Raw genomic sequence first — 17,455 nt, 5'->3', positions numbered from 1 at the left:
GTGTGCTAATTTTCCTCTCTGGCATATCAGAGAGCTGTTCTGGGGTTGGCAGAGAACTTTACAATTACTGTAACCTCACTAAACCTGCACATTTAACTTTACATGGCATTAAATCCACTGCAGCCAGGGCCTACCACTCTACAAGTCCAATATGTTCCCTGTGGGAAGTGCCCTGCTGCAGAAGGAAACGTCTTTGCAGAAAGCAGCTCACAGCATTAGCAGTGGGTGTGCTGAAACCGCGCCTTACAGCACTGCAAGCATGCTTAAACAGCCACTGACAGCATGACATTGTTTCCCTGTGTGTGTTATATTATTTTGTTACACTGATAAAGAAGTAAAAGATAAATTAAGAGAGAGGTGGGGGGAGAAAGAGAAAGAGGCATAGCAAACAAGTAAGTGTAGCAGAAGTTTTCATGCTGTCAAGCCATCTAGTCCAGGTTTTTCAAGATCATTCTGGGGTGCTACCGTACACGCATGATTAGGTAGGTAACTTTACAGCATCCTACAGGGAACCTGGAAAAATAAGTGGCTGAGACATGAAGTCTCTGCTCTTGGAAGTTTACCTGCATCTCCAGACAATGCAGCTGTGCTTTTACTTCGGGCCAGGAATGAGTGAGTGGGCGTCAGGAGCCTGCTAACGATGCTGCTCTCCCATGGACTGAGCTGCAGACGGCGAGCTGAACGTGCATCATACAAGCAAGATGTTAGATCAGACACCGCAAATGACTACGCGTTGCAGAGGTATTAGTATTGCAACCTCATTGCTACATACCCACAGAAATCTTTAAACTGTCCTTTAGAGACCCAAACCATACAATCACTCTGTTTTGCATATTATTCTTATTCCATTTTAGTAGAGGAATTCCTATAGAACACAGTGCTGAACGTTTGTTTTGTGCTACTGTCTGTAACGTTATTCTAAATAGTTATCAGGTTAATACTGATATTTTTCACATATCCCACATTCCCTACTATCAAGAATGGTAGGATAACTTCTGTATTAGGAGAGCTGTTGCCATTCCTAAATACAGACTCTGACAAAGATGTTTGTGTCCCAAACTCTTTCCACATACTACATACAAATAAATAAGATCAATTTCTAAAACAACTTCTGCAGTCTTCCAGCCTAGAAAAAACAAAGAGTGTTTTTCATTAATATACAGATTTGTGTCATTGAAAGAGGCTTTGTCAAAGCATCACAAAAGGATACAGTGTGCCTGAGCTGCAGATACCAGGCTCAGCAGCTACAGTCATCTCAGCTATACATGGTGCACATTTGATCACTAATTCTGTGAGAAATCCCCCTAATGACAATTTTTTGATTTACAACAGTAACAAGACCCAACTTTTTGCATTGTTAGTCTGTTTTGAAAACACTTTATGCATGCTGATCTGGCTGCAAACACTCCCTCATCTTGCTTTTCCCCTTTTTTTTTTTTCTGCATAATGCAAATTTAGCTTGCCAATATTTTCCCTTTGCCTTATAATAAAATAAAAAATACTATTTAAACATTGATTATGGGAAAGGAGTATCCAAAAGAATCCTATAAATTATTGTTCAGTTTAACTGAATGGTTCTTCAATATTCTGATGCAATAAATAAAGGGTATTATTATTATTATTATTAGCATAACAAAACAAAACATTCAACTAGTTCCCAGAGTTCATTATACTAAGCTTAGGCCATAGCAATAATCTCAGTGTTGTGGGTGAAATCATGTCTTCTTACACCTCAGCATTCCTTGGCCTAAGTTTGGTGTCTATGGCAAGAAAACTGCAACTTGAATTTAGGAGGTGTAGTCTCTAAAAACATTCATTGACATGACTGGCTGCAATAAAGCTGAGACTAAATTGCATTTTTAACATGAGAGATTCATCACTTCTAATAGTCATAAACCTGGAATCTGTCTTCACTCCACAGAGAGCCCCATGAAAAGAGGGGCTGATCTCGATAATCTCATCCTATGAGATTATAATGGCCTAATCTGCCCTCGGTGCTGTTTTTTCACTTCTCAAACTGCTCCCCTAAATTCTGCTAACTCAGTAAGTGTCATTAATAGAGAAATACAGTACTCTCAAACACAGCAGGCTCTCTGGATAAGTGTCCTTACATAATATACTACTGCCAGCGCTCTGTGATTAATAGCTCCATTGTGTGTTGGTACAGATTATACAGAGACACAAAATACACTAAAGAGACCTCCATTACAGCACACACATCATCATTAAACTTGCAATTTAACAATGAAGAAAAAAAAAATCAAAAGACTACCATTAAACTGTACACAACCGTGGTAAAATCTTTGCTTCCTTTCTTCACTGTGTGTTATGCTTAGTATGATCATTTTTAAGCCTACTGTTGCAAGACAGCACCTTTTTTGTCGTCTCAGGCTTTACTAGGTGCTGAGTCTGGATTAATTCTCCTACCATTGTTTAACAGAAAGACCATACAACTCATCAGAAGAAGAATGCTGCACAGATATTGGCTCCACACCTTAGAAAGTGATCCCTGAAATTTTAGGCCATAAAGTCATTACCATACATACCAAGAATTTACTGGAGTTTGTTTGTATAGCTGCAAAGAGCTGATAAGTAAATGCCATAATGCAATCTGGGCCTGTGGGCCAGCTGCAGATCTTACATGTGAGGCCCCACAGCACAAGTACTGTGAAGAGGCCAAACCTTACGCACGTTGCCTCCTGGAAGCAATGCTGTGCCCACAGCACCCAACTAACAGCACCAGGGCAGTGTCTGGGAGAGGGTTAGCTGACATGCTCCAACAGTGAGCGAAGAGAGAGAAGCGGGGTTTTGTTGGTCTATTTCAAGCAGTGGTTTGAAGGTGTCAAAATAGTTTCAGCCAGGAGCCTGGAGGTGAATCTCCCTAAATCTCTAAAATGGGTTTAGGTCAGCGTTCATTTAAACACATCTAAGTTTTGCAGATCACCATCATTGCTGACTGAATTTTCCAAATGCACAGCTCCCTGAAAACACCACCCTTGACACTTAAAATACATACTCTACCAGTCCTTAGCGTTACCATCAACCTAGAACAGCCAGATAAACTTTGGCTCAGCGAGTTCCAAGTACAAGAGCATTAATAACTAAATTCTTTGAACAACTGGGCTTTGGTGTACAGTTCACACTGAAGCAAGCTGAATACAAAACAAAGAGTGTCCCAGAATAATAAGAAAATCATAAGAAGAGCTTTAAAACATTGAGGTCATTTTGTTTTCTTTATTTTTTTTCCTTGCTGTTCTTGTTTTTAAAGCACTGTGGTGGTATTTTCAAGCTTTACTACTTCGAAACACCTGACAGAGAAAAGGTTTTTTTTTGTTTTGGTTGTTTTGTTTTTGTTTTTGTTTTTTCCTCTCATGGTATGCTAGGCTACCACTTTCAGGGCTATTTGCTCCTCACTCCTACACTGGAAGCACATTCCTAGTACAGGTGCTGGTGGAAGTACCCCTACCTCCAGCTACTAACAGGTTAGTTTAAACATATCAATGAAGGTCCTTATTGCCTAACTTGTGACTAGAAAAAAAAAGTCCATCACCACCAAAAAAAAACCCCACAACAAAACAACAACAAAAACAAAACAAAACAAAAAAAACCCACAAAGTGTCAGGGAGCTGGCAACAATGACTTGCTTACAGTCATCTCTATTTATCTTCAGTATATACCAGCTGAACACTGGAAAGTTGTCTTAGCAGCAGCAGAATAAATTGTAAGTAAGCAAACAATAGCATCTGATTATTTCTAGCAACAGATGGGAGGCATGGATTTAACAGGTCTCCTGATGAGCACCGCAAGGGAAAGACTCTCACTGATACATGGTGGTTGCTCACAGACAGACACAAAAATGCTGAGGAGCAGATGGGAAAGACTATTCTATCCTTAGATTCTCCTTCAGCAGGTAACAATACTGGAGCCCTTGAACTTCTGCTATACAGGTGGCAGACCAAGGTGATGCAGTGATCAAGACCATCACATGTTTTGAGAGAAACTCTCTCACTGCAGAGGAAGAACATCGTAACTACAGTGCAGGTTTTGCTTTTCTAAACTAAGGAAGTCATACTTTATCTACGGTAGTATCCACTTGCTAAGTTTTCCTTAAAGAGCACCATTACCAGAATTCATTGGTTGACAGCAGCTTTCTCCAACTGAATGTTTTTCTTCATATTTTATTACAAAGTTTGAACTATCCAGACCTGTACCACTCACATAAAAGCCTATTCTAGCTGCCTGATTATAAAATTCTCATAAAGAACTATGTAGCAGTATTATACTTAAAAGAAATCCACCAGGCAATCCACTAATGAAAACTATTGTCTTTGGCTGGGTCATAATAAATCCTGTCCTTCAAATAGTAAAAAATAAATAAATAAAAACAATAAACTACTGCTTAACAGAAGACATGTTCTTGATGACAGCTGTAAGCCACTTAGGGTAAGCTTATCATCCTCATCTCCAGCTCCCTGTTTTGTGGGTAGGAGTATGTGTTACACGACAAAACATGATTGGGTGCCCTCTGGAAGGTGACAAGGGGAGCAGACAGGCAGATCATTCCTTTAAGCACGTGTCTTAAGATGCTGAGGCCAGCTGGGCTGCCAGCAGCACTTACCCAGTGTGCTCAGCTAGACTGGGGTGTATGACTGCACGAGAAAGAGGGCATTTATAGCATTTGGGTTTGCTTTCTGCCTTGGAGTCTGTGAAAGACATGAGACTTCTGAGGAGTCCTGTGCTGGTTTTAATGGAGACGCTAAGCAAGGAATGCTTTGGCATTTAAAGTTTTTTACATATGGCCCTCACTTCCTTATTCCTTCCCTTCCCCCATCATTAGACTGCCTAGTACTAACTTCTCCAGGATTTGAAATCGGTGGCAAAAACTACAGCACTTTGACCTACAGCCCATAAGACACTACCCTTCATATTTAATGCCATCTGCTGTTCCCTCTTCCTCCCGAGATCCTTCCTCAAAGAATCACCCCTGGCAAAGGACCACCTGGAAACAATATATATACATACACACCTAAAAAGGTAACAAAATAAAAACTACTTGGGTTTCTACATTTAGAGTGAAAAAGTATTGGAGCTTTGGAATAAATTATTTCCTACGATAACCCTATTTTCCACAGGTTACCAGACTCCACAACTGTGTTAACCCACAAGGATTAACATGGTTAAATCAATCTGAAACAAACATACGAGCATGCACGTGAAACGTGGCACTTAAAACATACAAATCATGATGCCTACCACCCGGTTTTGCAATAAAACTGAAGCTCCATTCCAAAAATTGTTTTTGAAAATATGCACTTATCTGGATTGAAATGGGACAGAACTTCTCATTCTCAGTAGAGGACAAAATATCCCTACTGGGTACTTTACTACAAAGCTGTTTGCACAAGTTATACAAGAGACATTCTTTTATTAAACTCCTTTTGGCTCAGTGCTTCAAAACCCCATAAATCCTCAGAACAGAGGCAGCAATTCAGCTACCTTAACTTATAAAAGCCTGACTGTTTATCAGTTGTGCAGAGTTGTAAACATCAAAAACATACACCAAAGTAAAGCAATCTTTAAAAGACAAAGTCAATAAACAGACACTGTATGAAAAACCCCATATCCCCTCATTAAAAAAAAATAAATCAGAAGTGGTAATAAAATAACTGCTTGAAAGCTTCATGCAACATGTTCTAAGATACTCAAGAACTACTACCAAAGTAAAAGAAAAGCAAAATAATGACAAAATGGCCTAATGTAAATAAAAGGTCATAAATGATTGCATGCACTATGGAGAGATGTGTTCTTTCAATTGCTGTACCTCATTTACTAAAAACCTGACAGAAGCACCGCTTTTATCATTTGCTGAAGGAAGATTGTTTAGGTAAATTCTCTTGTTTTAAAAATGAGAAATACATATTTGTTCTCACAGGAAAAAAAGATGTTCAACCATTTACTTTTCACATTTGGAGTCTTTTCACTCCATTTAGATAAAGTACAGAAAATGACTTCAGAAACTTGTTTTACGTGCAAAGCCATACATCAGTACAGGACATTTTCTTTCTCGCTCTTTTTTTTTTTTTTGTCCTCTTTGAAACTGTACCTCTGTCTGAAGAATTTAGTAATGTTGCAGATGAGGAGGAGAGCCGCTTGTTAATGACTGGATCAACATGTTTCGAAAGGTTCATTGTTGAAACAGACCGCCTGTCTGGATCTAAAACAAATGGAGATAATGCTAATTGACAGCCCACATGCAGTAATGCCAGTTCCTAGCTCACTAGTGGGAGGAGGAAAACATGACTAGGTCATTCCTGCTCTACCACAAGAACTTTCAAAATAGAAAGGACTTCTCAGCAGACGTTGTACAGATGACTCAAAGACTGGGCACAAACCTGTCCAATTTAAATTTAAAATGTCTGAAATATTCTGTTCACTGATTATGAATCAGGTTGCAATCCAAGGACCTTAATGGAAGATTTGAAGTAGATACTAGTAGCCAAGATGGTATTTCCATGTTCCTTTTGATATGCTCAGAAACCCATCACTCATGTCTCAAAATAGAGAGCTTCAGGGAAAGGACTTGGAAACATGAGGTCGTTCATATCAAACCCTTTAGCACCTGAATCAAAGGTGACATTGGGCAAGGCACTGTTATTAGGCAGAGAGCCAGCATTGTGATAAAATCATACTGAAAGATTAAGGGAAGGCTAGTCCACATGGGAAGCAATGGTAAGTACAAGAGGAATTCAAAGACATAACTTCCATAGTTCTGTGAAAGTGGTGAATTTCCCACCACAGAGTCATTTTCTACCTGCTGTGAATGAAGTTGCAGTTTTGGATTGACTAACTACACACAGCTTAATAGATAAAGAAAATGAATCTCTGTAGAAGGCTACAGACTTCTTGTGATGCACACTTGGTACGTGATACTAAAGGGATTTATTTTGCTTTTAGTCTCTGTGGACTTTAGAACAGCATTACAGCATTTGCCTGTGCAACTGCTGCAGAGTCAGCATCTGCACCCTGTTGGGACAATGATGGTTCCTTCAAGAATGCAGATCATACGTGCTTTGTGCATGTGTGTATGTGCCATGGGAAGTTGTTAGGAAGGGCCAAAGAGGAAGAATGAGCTGGATAGGCCAGCTATGTGCTTTCTCTTCTCCCTCAAAAATAAATAAATAAATAAATAAAAATAAATCTAAGTGCATCAACTAAATATCCTCCACTGCAAGTTTCTGTTCAGAAAGGTGGCAATCAGAAGATGCTGGGAGAGCTGACTGTGCTTTTGCTTACATTTTTGCATGTACTGATCCTCAATGTTACTCAACAAAGCATTTAAACACGCTGAAATCCAGTGAGGCTTGAGCACATGCCTAAATGCTCTGCTGATTCATATTCCGTGTGTCCACAGATACATCCACATACTGTTTTGGAAGCAGATATAAGATCAGGGCACCGATAACATTAAAGAGGAGGATGCTGAAGGATTATCTGCAACCGATTATGACAAGTACATCAACATTATATTTAGCTGTTTGATCTAGTGGATTAAAGTATATTCATTGTAGGTAGAGAAAACTGCATAAAAATACAGTGCATGAAAAATACCTTTACTCTTCCCAGATCTATGAATTATATAGGATTCACTGTAACTGGCTGGGGGAAAGAAAGAAAGATTCTCCCCTATCCCATATGATCGTTTACTCACTTTATCTAATGTTAGGATGACTCAGTGTTCAGAACTAGCAAAGTAGGTAATGAAAGGGGGATGAAAAATTCAAAAGTGGGTTTTAAAAGGAGAAACATAATTATTATGGATATGAACAAGACCTCTGTAGGGTGGCAAGATTATATTGCATTGATCTATGAGCGTTGTGTGGTGTTCAGCACTGGAGACAGGATACACGGCCCTCACGTGTCACAGAACTTGGTCAGAACAGTATTTGTGGGAAACGGGGTTCAGTTTTTGATCTCTGATACCTAACCTATATCTGAGAGGATATACAGTTGATCACTACAGGAAACAAAAAAAAAAGTTTCTACATTTGGTTTAGTGGATATGCTGCATAAAACAACTTTTTGAAGCTGACAAATGACGGTATGAAAATCACCACTTGCATTTGGCATGCCGACATTTCTCTTGGATCTATGAACACTATCCAAGTGAATAAAATCCAGTACGAGGATTTGTATGTACATGTTGGCAATAGGAAACCTATGAATGTAGAACAGGCCAAATGCAATCTATTGCCTAGAAGACTGCTGGCTTCTTGTTATTAAAAAACTGAGCAATGTATGCATCAATGCAGCTGGTTTTACGTCTTCACATGCAAAGTAAGTGTGACATGAAGTACGCCAAAACATTTTAGAGAAAAAAGAAAACACAAAAGATTTAAATTGGGTCTCCTTGAATTGCAGTAGACAGAATATTACATATCATGTTGGTGAATTGTGCCAGATCTTTAGAGTCAGCCATTAATAACTCTCCATATTAAAAATAAATAATAACAACAACAAAATCTGGGACTAACAACAGTTCTAGTCTATTGACATGATGTTAAGCATGCATCGCAACTACATGAGGGTGGTTTAGTTTCTGATGATCTCATTTCCCGAGAACTAGCTATGGGTAAAGGAATCAACAAACCACAGTGATTATGTACCAGGTTTTCTAGCACCACCCAGAGATCTGAAGTGGTGCTCCAGGCCTGCTAAATCGAGAAAGGTGAATGATGATTCAAAAAAATAACCTAGGGACAGAATGCAAGACAATGATTTTCCACAGTAAAGAAAATAAAAATCAAGTTACACAGAGTTAAGCAAAAAAAAAAAAAAGTAACCTTTTATGAAAAACAACTGTTTATTGAGCTTATATATGGCAAATTAGATTTCAGACTATCCTTTTCTCAGCATTTTCCCCCTCCTTAATGAAATACTGCATGCATTTAAATGTACTCGTTAGAGTAGGAAGAGAAGAGTTCTTTTCTTTTTAAGTACCACTTTCTGGTGAAAGAAATATAGGATGTTCTCTTTTTTGGGCTAGTCATATTTAATAGGGCACATATAAATTAATGACTGGCAGATTCAGTTACAGAACATAATTGAAGAATAAAGCATACAGCAAAAATTCACTTAATTTGCCCACCTAAGCTTTTCTAGGGAAAAGGGGGGCTTTTTCCAGTCTCCCTGAATATCTGTACAAGGCACAGATAGCTTATCACAAATAAGTTTTCTTCCTTAGCCTGTTTTAATATCAGTATTTGGTCATTTCCACCAGAACTATTTTTTGAGCCATGATATTTAACATTGGCACACAGTAGCTCATATCACAAAATTGACACAGCACAAGCACACCAACACAGACACACACAAACAACAGCAAAGCAGCAGAAGCGAGAAGCTGTAGCAAAGTAGAATGATAGAATTAGTCAAATCCTGAAACAAGTTTTAAGTTTTGTTCTGAGTTCTCCTTGTTATGTTTTTGCTACACAAGAATGTCAGAAACATGCCATTGCTAGCAATAATAAGATCAAGAGCGGAGAATTTAAACTAGCATACACTGAATCATCTGTCTTTTTAAAAGAAGCAAAGTAAATTCCTTTTAACTGGCAGGGCAGGGAAACTGGCTAACAAACCAGGCCTCCCTCTTTACCTGTGTTATTAATGCGGCTATGTAGCGCTCCTCCCCAGGACCACCTGTTTTGCTTTTGTTTTGGCTTCTGGCTTCTTTCAATTGTGCGACGTACAACGGCTTCATGTCGTTCCTTAAGTACAACAGGATAATACATTTGGATACCACTGGGTTTAAAATTCATCCTCTCAAACTCTGCTACCCTCCCCATGGTCAAAACTTAGCAGGCATCTTGGAGTTGTGTTCAAGCTTACACGCTGCCTGGTAAGACACGCGCTCAGATGGACCAACCTAATTCTAGAACAGGATTAAGCAGTAATTAAGCCATAAATAAATTGAACTATTAACTGTAATTTTGAAAAGGTAAGGTGTGTTGCCAACATAAGCAGAGTTGCCGAGAAAAAATAGTGGCCCTATTATGGCAACTACTGCACAAATATGCACCAGGGTTACTTCCCACCTTAAATCTCTCACGTACTAAATACTAAGCCAGTGAGAGAGAGAGAAGGAACAAAAAATACAAGGATGAGCTGACTTACCTAAGATCGCACTGCAAGCAGCTCCCAGCTTAACTGGGACAAATCACCCACTACCCTATGTCATATACACACTCACTGTCTTGAAGGATTTGTTAGAAGGTAACTAAGACATAGCTACCCTTATACTGCATGGCTACAAATTAGCCCACAACCATACAGAAACCACACAATTTGTATTTTTCTGTGCAAGTTTGAGTAGTGCCACACACTGTAACCCAGATACGCTCAACTTTGCTGCAACAGATTCACAAAGGACACTTGAAAAAGTGGTATCTGTGCCTGTAAGGCTTAATAAAAATTCTCTTCTGAGTTCTCTCTCATACTGACCATGGCTTACATTACATTCTTGCTGTTAAGTTTAGAAGAAAAAGTTTGATGTTATCATATGGTACAATGAAAGCATGCTGAGAAGTGTTTTCATGACATTCCTTTTTACCTTATCTTCTTCTAATCTCTGCCTTCGCTTTTCTTCTACGGCAGCTCGCCTTCTCTCTTCCTTTAATCTCTGCTCTTCAAGCTTCTTTTTGCGCTCCTCTAGGTGTTTTTCATAATGTTGCCGAGCTCTCTCTTCTCTTTCTAACCAGATGGATTCTCTTGCAGCTATGAGAAAAATCAGAAATAAAAATATTAACATGCTATATGTGATGAAACCTTTAATAAAATCAGAATAACTTTTGAAAAAAAAGTTTTGAAATCCTGTTCTTAAGACATACATAATTTCATAATCTCTCCATGTGTTAAAACTTCACGTACCCTGGTCACACATTCATTTAATTCAATTTCAATTTAATTACTGTGAACTACCACCAGAAATGGTCAAATTATTTGACCATGCAGTTTCTATGTGCAAGAAAGAATGTCTTAAAAGACATAAATACACAAGTCAGATATAATGTGAACACACTTCTGTTGTACAAACCATGCCAATTCTCTGTAATCTTTCACTGTAAAAAGAAAGATAAAACTCTATCACCACTAAATACCTTTAATGATCAATGCAGATCTCTTTTGATAGAAGTGGTTGGGGGTGATAATTGTAGTACCTGGACTGTTACCCGCACCAGCAGCTAACCAGAAGGAAACGTTAACAACCAAAGAAACTGGAATAAAAGTGAGCTTTAAAATCTGTTACATACCTCCACTGCTGCAGAGCTCTGAACAACATTTCAGAAGCACAAATCAAGACAAATCAAGAAGCACTATACAAGAGGAATTTTACTCCCCATCAGGGTCTGAATTTTTGTGAAGGTATGAATTCTCATGGAACACATGCTCAAATTGTAGCGCACATTAAAGCAGCTACGTATGATACACTGGACCTCTCTCTCCCCATTACTGCCCTGAAAGTTTTAGGTCCCAGAAATTACTGTTCTAAAAAACTCTTACATGTGTTTTTTTTTAAAAAAACAGCATACTTCTTGATCTTCATGAACTGACAGATGGGAGTACAGGAATAAATGCATGTGAAGAAATACATTTTTCACAAGAAAAAAAAAAACACCAAGAACCACAAGAGAAAATCATGCAAAGGAATTCATTGATAATGCAGCAGAAGCAGGAAATCAGGAAAGCAGTTTCAAAAAACCTTTCAATTACCAAGGTAAGGATTTATTTTTTTTCCTTAGACTGAGGCAGTATTTTTTAAATTCAGTCTTGAAAAAGGAGCCTATTTTTACAGTCCTATACTCTAGGACAGCAACTCTAGCCTTTAGTTAGCAGAGCTTTGTGTTGTTTAACAGCATACCAAAACCAAATAAAACAAATAAACAAATTGATTCTAGGTGTTCAGAACTAGATTCTAGGTGTTCAGAACACCCTACTGAAAACACACACCTTTTAAAATGTTATTTACTTTTAATTTTTCTTAGGCTTCATGACCATTTTAACTGAACTGTTGGCTGCCCCCAAAGGGAACAGCATTCGCCCTCCCCTAGGCTGACAGTGTTGCTCACGGGACTGAGATCAGACGGATCACCGAAACAACCTGGTTAAAGCCAGGTTTCTTCCAAGTCTTTTTCATTCCGCCAGTGTTAATTGTGGCTGATCCAGGTGAAGAGCTGTCGGCCAGGGCAGACATACTGTCGAAGGGGTTTACTGGGTTCTGCTGTCACAGGACGCCTCAGGCGGGCAGAGGGGCTGCAGGGCAGCACAGCCCACCCGAGCTCCCCTCGCCTCAGCCACAGCTCTGGCAGGTTGCCGAATTTAACAGCAGGCCAGTGCAGTAAGCGCAGAGACTAAGTTCATCAGTGCTGACACCAGGCTAATGCAAACCGACCTAAAAGGCAAGTTATGAAATATGGCTTCTGTCAGCATATGCTGAGACCACGAACATATGCAGATGTCGTCAAAGTCTACGTAGCTGCAGCGTGTTGGCTTCTACCCAGTAGTCACAGAAGTCCAATGAGCACATCAAGACAACACAATCCTGTGGGCCAAAAGACTTCCACAGCTTCTGAGATCATCTGAATCTTCCGTGCCTGGAATCTGCTTACAATGGCAACGCAGCTGGGAAAGGCTCACTGGTTATCTACGGAAAATAAAGCCCTTCCTGAAGGATATGACAAATTAAGGAAAGCAAAGATAAACTTCTTAACTGATGCCACTGGAATACTGATTTGCCCGATAAACACGTGGAGATTATTTGCTCCACCTGTTGTCACTAATGTCAGACCTTCCTGGGATACTATTTATGATTGCTTCTGTAGGCTTCAGCCTGTCATGTTGTTTAGGAAAATTAATGAAATTAGCATATTTGAACTTTCAAGAAGTAATTCAGGAAGAGAAAGGCTTAAAATATTTTTATGTCTTAGTATGTAGAAGAGTTAACTTTCACACACTCTCACTGCTGGGAAGACAATCAGAATACCAAACCTCTGGATGGTAACACTCATCCTTGACTCTCTGCCTCTCTTAGCAGAAGAGGTAATAAGCTCATGCTTTTTGATAATGAAAACCTGCTCAATAACAGAACCATAAATTACTGATGGATTACCAAAACAAATGGAAATGTTAGGCTGGAATAAATTATAACAGAAAAAAAAATAAACATTTCAAACAAACCTCCAAGATACAGGCAAAAGTTAGCAGACAATATATACATCCATCTGTTAACATGAGGAAGCTGCAAATTTTATGCTCAGACAAAGTGTTTAACTGGTACATACAACCACGATTTATGATACAAACACACCTGTTTTCTGATAGAGAGTATAACATCTATTTTCATTAATTTACCTTTTTCACAGATACAGAAACAGAGTCTTGTTTTTATTCTTTTGAGGTATTAATTCCTAAATTTCTCTTATTAGGGCCAGAACAACACATCTCCCTTGTTTTCACTGCTTCTTGGATGCACTGCTGTTATTCTTGCATAAACTTAAGGCTCTATTGTTGCCATCTACAAGGCAGGTATATACAGTGACAAATTAATATCCTGAGGTGTATGATGATTTCTTCAGGAAAAAATGAAGGAAAACTGAGTTTAAAATATATTTTTTTAATTTCATTCTCATGAACCTATATATGGATTTGCAGAAACTTTTGTCCTGCTACTCAAGACAGAAATTAAAAAAAAAAAAAGTAAATGTAAGGTAAAGTATTGAAGTTTACTCAAGGGCTAAAAAAAGCCTGTTATAGGGTAAAAAAAATGTTAAGCCCTGTTCTGAATGCATAGGTGTGCTTCTATGTTTCATGGATAGGGACACATATATATCTTGCTGGCAGACAGAAGCAGCAGATGAGCCTACAGGAACCAGAAGATATCTCTAAAAGGTCCAATCAACTTGGAAGAGCAGCTGATTTCCAGGACGTGGAAGGGGGAAAATACCCACTTTTGTGGTGGCTCTTAAAGAAGCTGTGCTAAGAGCTATACTAAGCGCTGACCCAATCCTGGACTCCAGCAAGGGACACAGTCCAAAGAAAAGGCTTCTTCTTGGGACTGAGCCTTATATCAACACACACTGACAACATGCAAGAATCATTTAAAGGAAGCTCAGTCGTCATTCAAATAGTGTCTGTGTGCTGAAAGCTTAAATAGCAGAGGAACATTAATTAGTTAAAGCTGGAAAATACACAAGAAAATTCACATCTTTGTTTTCTCTCTTTACTTAGTACAATCTATAGCTTGGAATGCAGTCGTGCGATACAAGGACACGAAATTAGAGCATAAAAACAGGATTTAGAAATTGAGCCCTAGACATGTGGTTAATACCTTCTGCTTGTTTGCAAACTAGTACTGCTGGATTAGACTACAAAGGAACATAATGAGACTATGCTTCTGGCACCTCATTCTGAAGTAGCAAAATAACTGAGCAAAAGAAAAACAAAATTAATCCTGAAAGAAATATTTCAATAGTAAAAGACATGCAAGACTTGAAACCAGTCAACTTTACACTGTAATTAACTAATTTAATGCAGGAGATGCTCGGTTAACTACAAACCACGCACATTTCTTTTGTGTAACACATTCTGTAGCGTCTTTCCCTGATCCAGTTTCATGCATGCAGTGTGCCATGCTTTGCAGGGCTTTAGACTGCGAGAGGAAGAGGAGCATGCATGAGGCGTCAAAGCCTCCCTTTTCTACTTATCCACGTGGAACAACTAGACATCCTCTCAGCTCCCCTTGTGCCGGCCCTTCTGCTGTCTCTCACTTCAGCCCCTTTTCTTCTGGTTACTGCCTATAATAAGGGCAGATCAGTCTAGCACTGCCCCTTCTCAGCCTGCCTTTTGCACTCACCTTGGACAGACAGCTGACCTGACTAGAGAGCTCAGAGTCTTTGCCAAGCTTTCCAGCCTTCTTTCCCGACTTCACAACACTCACCTCGGCAGTAGCTTTCTCCTCTGACCACTGCTTCACCTTTCCTGGCTGCCAGCTCCGCACTGCCTGAGACTGTGATCCCCTCCTTGCTGCCTTAGCAGAAAAATGGATCGGTGTTGCTTTAACCGTACCCAAAAACGGGAATGTTTCAGCAGTCCACAGAAATGGTTGACTGAATGAATTAAAAGGTGAACTTCAGAACTCTAATTACAGCTGAAGTTAATATCACATTCGCTAAGCCAACCTCTCCTTGGTAGCCACGCTCTGAGGGACATACAGCACAGAAAATTTTAAACTAATCTTCCTTAAAAATTGTTTTCTAGTCTTATAAACCCTTCTGGCACTCTCAGGACCTCTGAGGACATCCCAAAATGATTCGGATGCTAACTAATGCCACTGACTTCCAGTTTCTGTGGGAATTCTGATTGTGGAAATTTGGAGAAGGTTCTGTCCCTCACCGTCAGAGAACAGAATAAGCCAAGAGGAATTCACCGACAGAATAATTTTTACTAATGTGATATTGTGCCAACGATCATTTTCAATTGGGAGAAGAACACATAGCACAGCATGATCTTTTAAATATTATTTTAGTGCTTATACCTTGTTGGTATTAAGATTGCAATAGATCTAGACAACCTGAAACTCAGACACATTCTGAAACCTAAGATCAATACAACTTTTCCTTAAGTGAAAAGTTAAGTTGGACAGCATGATTACCGTCTTTTGTTCCCAGTGCCAGAAACTAAACCAGCCCCGTGTCCTTGTTAGGATTATAATTGTGATAAAAAGGGTCAGCGTCTAAGCAGGATTAGTGTAGACAAAATCTGCATAGATGTAAGACTTAAAACAGTTTGCTTAAGAATCAGGGACTAAGATATTGTACAACATTATTTCAGGCTGTCAGAATTAAAACCATTTTAAAATCCCGGTAACTTTTCTTGTAGAAAAATATTTTCATTTATTTCTTTTCCAGTTATTGAGAACCAGGTCTAGGCTAATAAATGTGCCCAAAGATCAACTGGCATGGAGTAACATCTCTGCTACTAAACCTTTACCTTCCAAAATGGTGAGTGTACTCAAAAATACATTAGGAAAAGCCCATGGGCTTTCTCTGCCAATTCCCAAACCTTGTCTGGGAATCAGCTAGGAGAGTTGGCTGGAACCAAAATCCTGCCAGGAACCAACAGTTTAGTAGCAGGAACAACTAAGTTTTAAAGCTGAGGAACGCTCTTCACCACCGTTCAGTTTGCCAGTAAGATGCAGCCAATGTGGCAATGTCAAGGGTGAGGCTCTCTGTCAAAAAAAATTAGCTTTTATTACATTTTTTTTGCTTTGACCAGGCTCTCTACTACGATTTTTTTTCACAAACAACCCAGCCTTGACAAGTGTCACACACAGCCGAGAGTAGCAAGCACAGCAAGCACTGACCTAAAGCCAGGATGAAACCATCGTGCTGGGCTGGAGCCAAGACGAACAGGACAGCTCCCCTCACCCTGCCCTCTAAGAATGGCCCCACTTGACAGGTCGTACCCTTACCGACCACAGCCCCTCCTGGCATTCCCGTCTCACACAACCCGAGAGGGTTGGTCTCACACAGAGATGCAATATTTGTATGTTAAAGGATGGGTGTTAACTTCATGCACAAACACTGTGGGAAGGAGTGCTAGCAGAAACAGCGCAGAATGAAAATATGGCTTCTAAAGAGCATGGGACACACTGAAAGCATTATTTATATAATCACGTAAAGATTAACCTAACAGTCTTTTAAAGGTCTGTATTTGCATATCAACAAGTAATACAAACATTACCACATGGTCAGGGGAATAAAAAAATTAAAGTAATTGCTTAGCAGCCATGCTTCATTTCTGCCCACATGAAAAGGCAAACCTGAGAGAAAAAAAGCTGAAAAAAATGATACAGCTTATTAGTCATAGGAAACATGAGTCACATATAGAAAAAGCCAAGGCATTCACCTTTTGAAAGTTTGGGGATGGCTTTTCAAAAGCAGTGCATACCCTATATTGAAGTAATTATATATATAAAATTAGATATATGTTGCACATACATAGACAACAAAGATGACAGCACTCATCTTTTCTACTCTCTTAACTCTAACTGAAAAGAAAATAGGTACTCAGACCCCCAAGTGTGATAAGTGAAATAACACAGCTAAAATACCACTGCTAGATGCAAGCAAATCCTCAAGAGTGCAGAGCACATTGACCCATCACACCACGGTGAAAGCAACATCAACAACTGTACAGCAGAACTTCAAAAAAAAAATTAAAGGTAGAGAGTATGCAAGAGTGGAAATAAGTCTCATATCAACCCCCCCATAATATCAGAATATTGCCCAGTAAACAAACACCAAACCAATTAAACTAGTACTCCATATGATATAAGCAGGAGGAGTGAACAAGTTAATTTTCAAGAGAAGATAAATGATATGATTTCCTGCTGCTCAAGCTG

General features: G+C 39.2%; 1 protein-coding gene across 19 annotated transcripts in view; it reads right to left on the bottom strand.

The window, feature by feature from the left end:
- Positions 1-17,455, bottom strand: part of MAP7 (microtubule associated protein 7) — a 111,688-nt gene that overhangs the window by 26,056 nt on the left and 68,177 nt on the right. For all 19 annotated transcript variants that reach the window (XM_080585934.1, XM_080585923.1, XM_080585936.1 and 16 more), the window contains 4 exons: positions 10,607-10,770; positions 9,653-9,764; positions 6,104-6,214; positions 564-677 (listed from right to left, as the gene is read on the bottom strand). In XM_080585934.1, the coding sequence (XP_080442060.1) occupies positions 564-677; positions 6,104-6,214; positions 9,653-9,764; positions 10,607-10,770 (501 nt within the window). The remainder of the gene's footprint in view (positions 1-563; positions 678-6,103; positions 6,215-9,652; positions 9,765-10,606; positions 10,771-17,455) is intronic.

The sequence above is a fragment of the Anser brachyrhynchus genome (genome assembly GCF_964034855.1).
Source record: "Anser brachyrhynchus genome assembly, chromosome: 3".
NCBI lineage: Eukaryota > Metazoa > Chordata > Aves > Anseriformes > Anatidae > Anser > Anser brachyrhynchus.
The sequence above is the reverse complement of the archived record's forward strand: the minus strand, read 5'-3'. Positions and strand labels throughout refer to the sequence as shown.